This window comes from Chrysochloris asiatica, unplaced genomic scaffold (genome assembly GCF_000296735.1).
Source record: "Chrysochloris asiatica unplaced genomic scaffold, ChrAsi1.0 scaffold00049, whole genome shotgun sequence".
Lineage (NCBI taxonomy): Eukaryota > Metazoa > Chordata > Mammalia > Afrosoricida > Chrysochloridae > Chrysochloris > Chrysochloris asiatica.
The window spans coordinates 9,489,576-9,504,240 of NW_006408567.1; the positions used below are offsets into that span (position 1 = coordinate 9,489,576).

Consider the following 14,665-nt stretch of genomic DNA (forward strand, 5'->3'; position numbering starts at 1 on the left):
GAAAGATGAGGCTTTCTGCTCCTGTAAAGATTTACAGCCTTGGAAACCCTGAACAAGGTCGCTATGAGTCGGAACTGACTCACCGACACTTAACACCAACAACAAAGGCAAGAAGTTACTGGCTTACAAGCTATCAAGAGGGAACCTAAATCCAGAGGGTGCGGAGGAAGGTAGAATTTCCACTGAGTAGTATCCAATCTGTCTGGGTGGGACTGATGAAAGGAGATGGGGAGATGTCTCTTATGGTACAACAGTGAATAATTGCTATCAGGACTGACTGACTGTGAGGGTTGGAAATGTTAAGGTATATGTTTTGTAGCAAAAGGATGGGAGTGACTGACTGCATACCAGGAGTGGAGGTTCCTGGGACCATCAAGGGAGAAGAGTGGAGTGCGGGACCCTACCCAGAGAAACAGTGACACCAGAGATGGAGGCAGACGTGGACAGATGGAGTGGCTGGGGACTCTGAGCTCAGGGAGGGAACGGGGCTGTGTGCTGATGACTGTGGTGCAGGCTTGCAGGGTATATACCCTTTGGTTGGTTGATGATGCATGGAGGAGATTGTGACCATGGCAATGAAACGATAGACAATAGGATGAATGTAAAGCTAATATTCTCCCATGTAAACTATCATATAATTCACAATAAAACATTTAAAAAAAAATAGAATCGAGAAACCATGTTTTCTGATATTCATTTCAGAAACCAGATGCTTTACCTGTTAGTTTTGGAAGAATCACCTTTTCCACAATGGTAGGTAGTAATGCAATATCTACATCATCTTTTTCTTGCTCTTGTTCTTCACAACCATAAAACAACAAAGATTCAAACCACAGCATACTCTCAAAGTCACGACATTTTGCCTACAAAATATCAAAAAAGAATATCCAAACATTTAAAATATGACTATTTCTATTTATAACCACAATAGATTTGGTTTTCCATTCATGACCCGGTAAAAATTGGGCAAAATATAGGAAATATGTTTTCAGAGAATGGACCACAGGTTGCACAGGACTAGGATCCTTAAAAAAAAAAGTCAAACCAAATAAACCCTGGACTCAGGACAACAGAGCAAGGTGGTAAATCTCAAGCAGAGCACAGCAGTAATGCGGAGTAGAGGCAGCTGAAAGCTGTGAGACAGGGAGGGAGCTATGCAGAAAATATACCCTCCAGAAATACACATAGTTATGTTCTGTACTGTAAGACACATATGCACAGGGAGGGAAGCCACGAGGTCAGGCAAAGAGCCAGGAGCTACAAGGTGAATGCTCCCAGAGCTCACATTTATTTTTGTTGTGTCTCCCAGTTTCCATATCAGCCTTTTCTTTATGGTTTATGCATTCAACCCAGGTAATCTGGTTCATGCCAATGGTTCCACCCATACGTGGGTTAACTTCTTATAGTGCTGTAGGTTAAGCATTCAACCATTAAGGTCAGTCTGAACCACGAGGTCAGTGGTTCAAATGCACCAGCTGCTCCTTGGAAACCCTATACAGGACTGCTATAAGTCTGGATCTACTCAATGGTGCCCCGCCCCCCATATGGTCTCCTCTGTATATAAGGAAGCTTCAAACAGTGTATGGAAAACTGTAATGAAAAGATTATGGAATACACTAAAATGTCCCATTGATTCTACTGTCTTTGCAAAAACTAAGAAAACAAAAAAAAATTTGTTCTTCGGACAATCCATGGTACGTACTTACAATATTCTTCTCCAATACTCATAACTCAAATGTATCAATTCTTACTGCCTTCCTTATTCATCGTCCAACTTTCACATGCATATGAGGCTACTGATTAGGTCAGGAACGCCTTTGTCCTCAAAACTGATCTCTCTGCTCTTGAACACTTTACAGATCTGACTAGCGCAATACATCATTTGATTTCTTGATTGTGGCTTCCATGAGTGTTGATTGTAGAGTCAAAAAAATAATGCTCAGAAAGCAAGACTGTATCATCTACATATCGCAGGCTGTTAATGAATCTTCCTCTAGTGTTATCTATAGCTTGTCATGATCCACACAATTGAAAAGTCTTGCATGGTCAATAAAGCACAGCTAAACATCTTTCTGGTATTCTTTGCTTACAACTAAGAGTCATCTGATGCCAGCAATTATACCCTTCGTTTCAAGTCTTTGAATCTAGCTTGAATCTTTGGCAGTTCCCTGTCAACTGGTTTTTAAGTTCTGCTCTTTGCACATTTCATTATTGTATATGACTGTCTTCTCCAGCTGCCCTTTGAAATGTTTTGTTCAGCTTGTTAACACCTTCGATTCTTCCATTCACTTTAGCATCTCTACGCTGCATAACAAGTTTCAGAATCTCTTCTGACATTCATTTTGATCTTTTCTTTCTTTTCCGTCTCTTTAATGGCATATTGCTTTCTTCCTGTATGCTTTTCTTGAAGTCAGCCCACAACCCTTCTGGTCTTTGGTCTTTAGTGTCTAATACATCAATTCTGTTTTTGGGATGGTTTCTAAATTTACGTGGGATATGTATAAGGTCATATTTTGGCTTTTGTGGACTTGTTCAAATGTTCTTCAACTTCAGCTTGAACTTGCATATGAGCAATTGATGGTCTGTTCTACAGTTGACCCCTGGCCTTGTTTGGCTTGACAATAATGTGGTCTCCTCCCACAGATGTAGTCAATTTGGTTCCCGTGTATTCCTTTGGTAAGTTCCTTCCATGTGTATAACAGACTTTTATGTTGTTTAAAAATAAGTATTTGAAATGAGTAAGTCATTGGTCTTGAAAAATTTTATCATGTGATCTCTAGCATAATTTCTACCACCAAGGTCATAATTTAAACTACTGACCCTTTCTTTTTCCCAACCTTCACATTCCAATCACCAACAATTATCAACACATCTTGATTGCAAGCTTGATCAATTTTAGACTGAAGAAGTTGGTAGGAAGGACTCTTCAATTTCAGTATCACTGGCTTTAGTGGTTGGTGGTCTGAACAGTTTAGGAGGCTAGACACCCAAAGTCAGGGTTCTTGCTGGCTCTAAGGGAAGAGCTTCTGTCAGCTGGAGGAAGGGCCTTGTCTCTTGGAGCTTCTGCTCCTCTTTCCCCACCTCTTCTTCTCTCCCTTGCAAAGCAAGGACTTAAAACAGGCCCCACAGGAATTGCTTCATTAACATAAAAAACACAACTGTTTCCAAATGAGATTATAACACCATAGGCATTGTTGTTGTTGTTAAGTGCCCCATTAAGTGGGTTCCCACTCAAAACCCCCACATGAGGAGAGGCTTGTGGGTCTGAACTGCCATATTTTGGTTCAAATCACCTTGAGGTCCAGTGCTTATCCTACAGAACCACACTAAGACTACTAACCACAAACATGTTGCTAAGCGCCATTGAGTCAGCTGAGACATATAGGGTTTCTAGAAAGTGGCTGGTAAGTTTGAACCGCAGGCACATAGGTTAGGATTTACAACATACATTTTCTGGAGACAAAATTCAATCCAAAACAAAACTTAAATGGAAAGATATAAAATTATATTAAGATATAATTGATATCAAGGGAATGCAGCGGCACTTTAGAGTAAGCATTCGACTACAAACTTCAAGGATGGTAGTTTGAGCCCAACTACCACTCCTCAGGGGAAAAATGAAGCTTTATCTCCTGCAGATTTATGGCTTTGGAAACCCTATAAAGGGTTGAACTGACTTGATGGCACTTAGCAACAACAAATCTCTGAAAATTATTTTGCTTAAGCTTCCATCTCTAGTTTGAGTTTGAAATATTAAAACTGTCTAGATTTTAAGTTAGACTGCTTCCTAACACCAATATAAGTCACCTACCTCAAGAGGAGTCCAAGTGAGGAGCTGCAGTCTTATGAGAGGGTTGAACAACTTTGGCAAACAAAGGCCTATGTAAGCATCCTTATAGGACACGTAGTACTTTGAGCGCCATGCTTCAAATTGTGATTTAATACAATCAATTGAACAGAAACTTTCAAGGACATCTTCAAAAATCTTGCTGGACTCTTTTGAAATGCGATCTAAAAACAACAAAAAGCCCCAGAGAACCATAATTTAGTTATGAAGTAGAAAAATACAGTTTAATATTTTCAGTAGCTTATGTATTAGTAAGAAGAGGTCATTAACAAAGAGATCATTTTTAATGGCAATTTACAAGAAAGGGCAGAGGTAAATTTAGATTTCAATTTGTCTATTATGTAAACAAAGGTGCAAGTGATCCTCATTTTGCATAGTTCCAATATGCACAAATTTGTTACCACTGTTTAGTTACGCAATACCAGTCCCTCAACAATACAGTTCAAATTTTAATTACCAAAGTATACTAATTAAGAGTAATTGTATAAAGAAATTTTTACTGCTAGCTTATCAATTCTAAAACCACTAAACAAGTAACAGATGTGCATCATGGCAGCGAACATCGCATCACATCTTTCAAAGTCTGTTGGTGATAGCAAAAACTGAGTCAGACAGTACCAACAATGGGTGTGCTAAGATATTTAAATGCAAGGTTATTTCAGAACAAGATATTTGCACAGTGCCCTTGTGACTTAGGCAAAGGGAAACTTTACAATGGATGGATCAAGTTGTGACAACCTTCATGAAAAGATCAAATTTCAACATCGTTAACAGTGGGACAATCTATTATTTGTCATGATATTATGCAATAAGAACACAGCACACTATGTGAAATATTCTTGCAAAAATAATAAAGTTTAACCTAAATTTAATCAAGCCCTCAGACCTAAATTTCAGTTCTCAAGAAATACAGTGAATGGACCAACAAGTTCAATAATATGAGAAAACAGAGACATATTTGAAATGCAGGAAATAACACAAAAGTAGAAAGTTAAATATTTAACCTTAACGTCTTCAGAAAGTTAATGTATTGAATAAAAATACTAAGGGTCTGTGTATAGGGAACTGTGGATATTAATTTATTCCAGATTATAAAATGTAACAACCAAATGCAAAGCATGAAGTGTATGCAGACCCGTGTTTGGAAAAAAATAAAACAACCCCCCCCCCAAATAACGCATAAAAACAGTTCCCAAGGTGTCCCCCCCCCCAATATAATATTGAGGAAAATTGAATATGGACATATTCAGACATTTTAGGTAAGATAATGGCACTGTGGTTAGGTAGAAAAATATTCTCGTTTGCTAATACAGTGCCATGATATCTGAAAGTCACTTTTAAATGGTTTAGCAACACACACGCACATGCTCGCAACCACACACATCTACAGAGATAAACCAAACCTGGTTACATGTTAAGAACTGCTGAGTCTGAGTGATAGGTATGTGCATGATCAACTGTGTTTTCTTTCAGATTCTCTACGTTCAGAAATTGCTCACTATAAAAAAAAAGTGGGAGAAAAATCAGCTTCTTTAGCTAAGTTCTAAATGGCTACATATCAGTTGTAGCCAATGGTAGGAAATGAAGACTTTCATCTGGAGATGCTTTAGGAAATGCCTGGCACTAACAACTATTCCTCTTGGTTAGTGGAATTATTCATGACTCCCAGAGGTCAGGAGTTTCTTTCAGAGCTCAGTGACTCACTCCAAACTTTTACCTTTCCAGCTTTCCAGACCAGACAGGATGCTCTGAGAGTTCACCCTTAGGAACTGGTACAGTTTTTGGTTACTTAAAACTATGATTCTGAAGAGCAGCATCATTTATTATGCAAATGCTAAATAAGCTATTACAATCCTGCTTTTGAGAACTCATCATGACATTTATTAACAAAAGTGGGTACAAGATTTTACCATTAAGAAAAAGTTGAGTCCAATGCAGAGGTCACAAAACTTCAAACTATTAGATGAAAAACACCACACTCAAGTAGAAACCAAAGTGACAAATAATGAATATCATTAATATATAAATGTCTAACCTTTTTCCAGATTGAAATTAGTAATATCTGTAGAAGTTTCTTCATCATCACTGGAAAGGCCTTCAAGATGATCCGCCATCTTACCAGTTTGCTCTCTGGCTTGTCTACGACGAGTCCTAAACAACAAACTCAAGCTCTCATGCCATGTAAAAGAGATTTGTTCTTTCACAAACTACCAATAAACATTTTCAGAACTACCTTCTGGCCTCCCTTTCTGCAATCCGACGTTTTGCATGCTCTTGATACAGTGCCCGATCACGTCCAAAAGAATCAAGATTTGGTGCCATCAGAGCTTTATCTGTAAAACACCAATGGTTAAAATTAAAAGCCTCCCTTCAGCAATTCTGAGGAAAGAGTTTGCACAGAATAAGCCATTATGATAGACTGCTTGCTAATCTCAAAACAACAGGTTTTGCAATAATTGGTAGACCAGGTACTGGGGTTTTTGTTTTGTTTTTTTTTAAACAAATTTCAACATTACTTTGTATTCCTTTGAAAAGGAGTAGAAAAATGAAAGAATTGATATTGTTTTAAGAGTTTTACGTAAGAAAAATTGGCCTTAATCACTATTTTTTTGTGTATATGTAACAGAACTAACTTATGCTATCATGATGATAAAGTAAAGTCTAAATTACCTGTGCAAAGAGAAAAAGAGAGATTATTTTTATTTAAGACCCTAAGCATCATATGCTGAATGATATGAAATGACCTCAAGGAAGGAAGAAGTAAGAAGAATGAGAAGAAACAGTTGTGTTACAAGAGTTTAATAATACACTGATTTTAATTTTGACTATATAAAGATATTATCTCTATTATGATTTTTAGAGTAAGGGCAGAATCAACTCTATACTGAAAACCATATATGTATGATTAACTTATACTTTATCACACACTGCTCCTGGTGTGGCACTGTAGGATAAGTACTCGACTGTTAACTGCAAGGTTAGAGGTTCAAAAACAGCAAATGTTCCTTGGAAACCCTATACTCACACAGAGTTCACTATGAGTCAGAACTGACTCAGTGGCACTTAACAACAATTATTTCAGAACTCACTGCCTCATTTATTTTCTCCTATTTCCATCTCTTTTTCTAATTTTCGGAAGCAAATTTCTAGCATTACCTTTCATGTTTGTTTAGATTTACATTGTTAATATTTTTAATTTCCCAGAGATAGCTCTTGTTCTTAGAACACCCCCTTTCTACAGAATCTTATACTTGTGTTATAAGTAGTATACCTTCTCTTACGTCCCTGATGATATCTTACATACCACACGATGAAGGTATTCTGGAAAATTTGGCAATGGGAAGTAATGGGAAGCAAACAATCATGGGAATAGGAGGAAGAAATGTAAATGAAAAGCATCCATTTAAGCTATCTTTTTCTTTTTCTCCTATCAGAGATGTCACCAGTATCAGCAAAATGACAAATTCAGTGTATCCTTACTATCCTTACTAAAAATAGAGTCTATTTTTAAAAGCTGACTTTTTCCCTGAAATTTCCATTCATATTTCAATAGTTGGTATTAGGAAGGACGTATGTTCCAGAGTTAGTAAATTATAATAAAGGGCTATTAGAGTAAACAAGAAGATGTCCAAGCCCTACTTAAACTGTAAGTCTACTTAGATACCACAGGTGAATTGGCTAAAATCCCTAAACTACACTACTGATTCCTTCCTGCCTCTTTAAGAGGTAACATTCATTAGAGAAATCTTTTAAAGAATATTCATTACTATATTAATACTTAATATATTATATTTATAGGTTTTATAAACACCAATTGGGTACTGGATACATGAGAAAGTAGACATATAACTCAAGTGACAGGTTCTTCACTTCTGTTGGAACTACATCCAGTAATGGTAGACATGTGTGTATCTTTGTAAACAGATGATGAATTTCAGGCTATTCTTTGCTTCTTTAAAAAAAGATCAGAAAGAAGATTGATTTTTCAGTGTCCCAGGAATTTTCCTCAAACATCTGGCAGTTAATGTAGATAACACTAGGACTATTTAGCAATACCTTTTCATCCCCCTCCCCGATTTTCCATCTAATTAACATCATTCAGCTTCACATTTCATCTGAGTTAATAGCTCCAAATTAAGAAGAAACAGACGAAGGTATCTGATGAAATACACAATTCATACAAGTAATTTCTTCACTTCGTATGTATATTGGTTACCTGTAATCTGCCCCAGAAATCTGGTTCTGTCTGAATCAAAAGTGAGCTGCGAGGGATACATTAGTCATTGAGGTGCCCAATATGTCAATAACCCAATTTAAACATGTGTGGCAAAAACAGAAGGTCAAAATCAATTACATTGCTCATAGCTGAATCTCATTCAGCTCTGAGGGTTGTATTACCATTTCTTTATATTCTCAAAAAAAAACAGCTGACACAAGAGAATGTGTCCTAAGGGTGTTTCTTGAATTTAATGGACACCCTACATGAAAAACCATTATTTTCAAGAAGAAGAGAACAGGGCCCTTTGCACCTACATTACTTGAAATGGTTATTTAGCATGCAGATTTCTCTAGTAAGACTTTCTGGGGATTGTTGTTAACTGTCGCTGAGTTGGTTCCAACTCATAGTGACTCTGTATAGGGATTCCGATGCTTTAAATCCTCGCGGGAGCAGAAAGCCTCATCTTTTCCCCGATTCTGGGCATAGGACCAGGAAATCTGCATTTTAAGTAACGATCACAAATAACTTGATGCACATGTCTATGTGAGAACTTCTGATGTAGAAAACAACACAGATGATGAAAGAAGCCAAAGGGATCCAGGATAAAAAACTTCTATCAGAGCACCAAAGCATATGAAGGGCAATGAAAATGCAGAATCTCATCTAAGATATAGAAGTTTTTAGTTAACTTTGGTTTCCCTTGACACATATATAATCTACTATAAAAAGAATAAATTCAACGTCTAAATCTGTGCATTAAAATGTCAAGAACTGACTTTTTAGAAAACCTAGTATATAAGGCAGACTAGAGAAAGGAACATTTAAAAAGAAAATATACAAAATTGTTTTGTCTTGAAGTGAATCTCAAAACTCTCTCAAACTTAGTTATTTGCTTTGTAACATCACACACACACCACACACACAATTTCCGAGTCCCTAAACTCAAAATCTTTTACTGTAATCAACAACATTCATATTAGTGCTGTGAACAGGATGAAAATGAAAGGAAAAAAAAAATCACTCAAGGAAAAACATGAGTCCTTTTATGTAAATATTGCTTATTTTCTATTGTCCATCCTCTAAAGGAGAATGAAAATATATGCCCAAAGATTAAGACTGACAGAATATTAGTACATGTTTTAGAACTCTTCTGGGAAGCTAGTTTCCTAAACACAAATTGATTACATGCTTTATATTTAGATCTACCTGCAAGTAAGAGCAAGGAAAAGGGTTTATCTTAGAAATGAACAAACAAAACTGAGATAATCTAATTTTCAAGAAGGCTGCACTAAGGAAACAAGGTTGTTTAATGAATAATAAAAACCTTCAAGATGGACTGACTTGAATGGCTTGAAAACTCCGAAGATTCATCTTTAATATCATCTTGCCGTCTTTGGACAAGGCGGGAAGCTCGCTGTTTGTACAGCTGATGTATTGCTGATTCAAGTTCATTAATCAGTGGCACCTGTAAAAATACAACACACTCCGTAACACCAAACTCCTCAGTTGCTTACTTATTTCAGGGTTCCACACTATATCCGGATTTCTGAAAAAGTACCCTTCTCTATGGACAGAATAAACATGAATCCCCAAAAAGGACAAAATAATAATTCATTTTTATAATGTTTAGGCAACATCATTTCTTCTTTCGATCCATGTATAGAGCTATAATGTGCAGTGCCTAGTCATTGGAGTAAAAATTTTGGTTAGGAAATATAACACTTTAATATTAGTAAAGACAGCAAGTACAAAAATGTAAAAAATTTTAAGTCCTTTTTAAGAAGAGTACGTACTTGGAAGTCTTTTAAAGTCTAGTTTTAATTTCACAATAACATGGCCTGTCTCTTAATTTTTGTAGTTAAAAGTAAATTCTTATCACTGGGCAGTAATCCCCCTCCTGGCCCCCTCAAATACACTGGCTCTGTGAGTAGGTAAGAGCAAGAATCAACTGCTTAATTTGAGACGTTCATATATATAGTCACTCCTATGTATCAAGTACCTTATAGTAAATCTGTTACACTATCTTGCAACTTTATCATACATTTTAAATGCAAACTGAATGATTAATAGGGCAAATCAAATTTCTAGCTATCACTAACCTCTGAAATCAATAGATCACCAATTAGGAAGTTCCTTTTTTCCTATCAAATGTTTAAATTTAGCTATATTTTATAACAAAATAATAAAGTTCTTCAAAGAAAATTAAGTTAAAAAAATTTAATCAAAATTTCCAGGTAAAGCATCCATAGCTAAAGCATTTACTCTGATTTATATAGAATACAAGAAAGTACAAAACCAAAACCCCTTTCTCTGTATAAATATCTTATGTAATAACCAAATGCTATGAAACTTTCACAAAACACTAACGACCACTACACATACCTGAGGAAACCAAAAATTCTAGTTTCCTGATGGCTAGTGCAAATGGAAAACACACTAAATAGAGTTTGGGAACACTGGCACCAAGTGTTATAGCAGCTTCCTGAACTGAACAGACTACAAATGGAAAATTAAAAGGCAGGTGGAATACAAAAATTTCTGTAATAAAAGCAATTTTATATATTTGCATAATTCCATTGCAAAAATAGCAAAAGTTCATATGTTCAAATATTTTCATATGTTCAAATATTTCATCCTTTAAAAAGCCACACCATGGGCAACAATGTCCGCAAATCTGCATTCGCTGAGCCCTGAGACTCTAGCATTAAAATGTACTACAATCCAATTTTTTAGCAACCGCGGCCATATTGTGACTTATACTTCCCACCTCTCCTTGTGGTTTTTTTAAACCACAAATGACTAAACACAAACAAATGCCCCCAAGACACTCTCTTTTGGGCTTGGCAACTATTAAAAAATTCTGAGAATAAAAGCCCTAAGAACACATTTTCAGCTCTCATTGAATTCTTATCAATATTGATTTATCTCAGGGGCTGGCACCATGACAAGATCTCTACCCTCTCTCCAAACTCCAAACAGTTACTAAATAGTTTTATTTCAGGACCGAATTCAAGGCAAAGACCACAAAGAGGAAAATGGTGAGATGGAAACAAAACAATGAAAAGTTAAAATAATGGGCAGATCATTTAAAATCTAAGTTTAAAAACCACTTACTTTTATAAAATAATGTGATATTTATCTTTTTACGGACTTGCTCTGAAACAATACTTTCATAGAACAGCAAACTGAACTTTCAAATCCATCCAGTTGTATTCCCAAGATAATAATTTATGACATTAGTGTGCCAGCACTCTTAATGAAACTGATTATGTATGAAAATGTCAAAATGAAAAAGAATACTAGTCTTTAAAAGATACTGAAATCTTTTAATTAAAATGAGAAAGTTACTACCTAATACTTAAGATATGCTTTGAAACCATTTACCTAGTGACTATGTAACCGTATCAGCATGATCTGAGATAGGCATCTGAGGGTTAGAATAACCCAGGAGATGAAACACCTCCCTTTTACCTCTTTTTGCATGAACTCAATAAAATGAACTTCAAAGAACTGCAAAAATACCGGGGGTGGGGGGTGGGGTGGGGGAATGACCCTACTTCTAAACTCCTGAAAGCAAACTGCATGCGAATGACTACATGTTTACATCACTGTTTGAATTCTATTCCTAATAATAAATACTCTAAACTTCTGTTAAATTGAAAAGGGTACAAGTACTAATATACTATATGCATACATAACGAACTCTGGTGGTATAGTATATTAAGTGTTGGGTTGCTAATGACAAGGTTTAACCCCACCAGCAATTCCACAGGAGAAAGATGAGGCTGTCTGTTTCTGTGACATAGTCTCGGAAACCCAATGGAACAGTTTGATTCTGTCCTCTAGGGTCACTATAGTCAGAATTGATTAAATAGCATTGGGGCATATGTATACATATTATAAAGTACAAAATAGTAATTAGCAACTCTTTAAAAAAATAATTAGCAATTGAAACCTACATAAACTAGATGTGCTACTGTTTTCTTTAATCCAAGAAAGATATACTATAGGGTTGCTATGAGTTGGAACTGACTCAATGGTTATGAGGTTTTTACTCTATAGTTGATCATTACTATCATTTATTATTATTTTTTAAAGTTATGTGTGTTTCCAAGGACTAGTGTATACGTTTACGCAAATTAAGTTCCAATGCAAAGGCTAAGAAACTTCAAGAAAAAGCTCAACAGGAAAGATCCCCACAGGTCTAAGACAAAAATCCTACTCTAGTGATAAAAGGTTATCAGAGAGTCCCCTCGCCTCCATGCCTGGCTCAGAAGGGCTCTACCACCAAGAAGGACACAACCCCCAGCTCTGACCCTCATACCCACTGACTCTAGCATGGTTCCCCCTCCACCCACCGCTGCACAGAGAAATAGTCTAGTCTGTGCTTCTTCTCCACACCGTCCCTGTAACCCTAAGCCACTGAGCTGCCATAAGGGATATCAAGTTCAGACAGCAGTTGCTTCTCCAGAAACCAGGTGATAGGGATCAAAAACATAAATTCTACAGACAAAACATGATAAATGCTGCCTCTCAGCCTATAGATGACCTCACACCAACTGATGTGTTTCTAATCATTGAAACTCATTAGAAACACAGTCTGCCTGTGTTCTTACCAGCCTTAGATTTTAGGGCACTGAAGCAGTCATCAGGGATCATTAAAAAGTAACAATTTTCATTTAACCATAAAATATACTTATAACGGAGTCCTGGTGTGGTGCTGCAGGTTAATATGTTGGATTGAAAGGTCTGTTTGAATCACAGGTTGGCACTGCAAGCTCACTAGCTGCTCCTCAGAAATCGTATACAGGATCGCTATGAGTCGGAACAGACTCAATGACACTTAACAACAACATATACTTATAGATTCTATGATAATCCACAGTCAGTGATAAAGGAAGATCTGTCTTCCAATCTTTTATCAGTTTAGAAGTTTCAGGACAAAGGACAATGATTTGAATCGTTTTTTAAAAATAAGGCTGGAAAGTTCACATGTTTATAAACCAATGCATCAAACAACATGAGGTCCTTTGAAAAAGGGGACTCTGTTGAAGGCTAATTTTAACTATGAAAAACATAATTGTCAACTATCATACTAAAAAAATGAACTTGGATGAGACCTTAAAAGAAATTCAGTCCAATGAATGACTTCTGAAATGAATGAAGCATAGGCTTATTTTGGTCAAAACAATTAGCAGCAATGGAGATTCTATCTAAGTTAAAAATGTGAATTAAGAAAATTTTGCTACTTTATGCATATATATATATATATATTTTGTTTTTTTAAATGCATATTTTAAAAATTACTTGTAGAAACAGTTTAAGAGTAGACCTGAACCATAAAAAAGAAAACTACACTAAATGAGTCTCTTATTTTCTAACAATTCAGGGCAGGCCAATAAGATGACTTGCCAAAGTCTCATTAAAATGTGTTGAGGTATCAATGCCACTAATGAAGGGAAGAAAAGGAAGCATAACTTTGAATCACTTCTGAAGTTGAATGCAGTGATTATTTTCTGAGAAATACAGAAATGCTATCTAGATCTCCCTAGTTTTTCTTTAGTCAAAGAGATTAATATTTTTGCATTCTTACCTTTTCACTGAAACACTCAAGCAAGTCTTGGACATACCCTCGCATTTCTTGCAAAAATTTATACCGTTCACCAATACCCCCAGAAGACCCTTCTAATCTCTCAATAGCCCTGGTAGAGTCCACTCGGCTTTGCAGATGTTTCTCATGCTGCTGGCGATTTGTTTTGTGCAATTCTTGCATGGCATCCAACCTTAAGAACACAAAAGGATAAATATAACACATTTACATCCAAAAGTCTTTGCTGTCAGGACTCTTGCAATATTATAATAATGCATTCAGTTCCTCTATTAAAATACAAAAATACTTGGAATGGCATCTTTTCATCTGTACTGCTTTTTGCTCAAAAATGGCAGTTTACAGACTTCATAAAAAGTTATTTGGTGGGCTAACCAAAATCTCACTGTTTTGTTTCCCCCCCCATATCTTGACTACACTTTTCCAGAGTCCAAGAGGTAGAAACTCAGAACTGTCTTCAACATGGAGTGGCATTTTAAAAAATAATTTTCCGCGGCTTCCACAGAAGTAATCCAAGAAGGTAGCAGAACAAAGTATGAAGTCATCTTCTGTTTAGCTTTTGAAGATGGGCCAGTGAATCTTCTTTGCTGGTATTCTGCATCAGCTACCCCAGACTATAAGTTGCCTGAGGGAACAGAAAGCTACTGGACAGGTCTTTAAGAAGTTGATCTGCCCTACCTGTCTTTAAGCTGTTTCTTTACCAAATCAATAGTAACGGGAGTCATCTCATTACTGGGAGTTTTGAAAGGGACTGTATTATCTGTTTTTTGAGATTTGTCGTCTGATGATCCATAGGCCGTGTAACTATAAGGAATGCCATAGGATGAACCATAAGGCATTGTCTGGTAAGTGTTCTGATAGTACATATTCACTTCAGTTGGCTGACTTGCTTGAACCTAAAAAAGAAATGGGAAACACATTAAAAATATAACAAAAATTTTAAGAAGAGTCAGCTATATAATATAGCTTACCAAATATATTATTAAAAACA

At 36.2% G+C, this 14,665-nt stretch overlaps 1 protein-coding gene across 1 annotated transcript in view; it reads right to left on the minus strand.

The window, feature by feature from the left end:
- PAXBP1 (PAX3 and PAX7 binding protein 1) overlaps positions 1-14,665 on the minus strand; it is a 55,907-nt gene that overhangs the window by 18,311 nt on the left and 22,931 nt on the right. Inside the window, exons 6-12 of the mRNA XM_006862537.1 lie at positions 14,353-14,570; positions 13,660-13,849; positions 9,408-9,531; positions 6,081-6,180; positions 5,883-5,998; positions 3,812-4,011; positions 719-863 (exon numbers count right to left, since the gene is read on the minus strand). Coding sequence (XP_006862599.1) covers positions 719-863; positions 3,812-4,011; positions 5,883-5,998; positions 6,081-6,180; positions 9,408-9,531; positions 13,660-13,849; positions 14,353-14,570 — 1,093 coding nt within the window. The remainder of the gene's footprint in view (positions 1-718; positions 864-3,811; positions 4,012-5,882; positions 5,999-6,080; positions 6,181-9,407; positions 9,532-13,659; positions 13,850-14,352; positions 14,571-14,665) is intronic.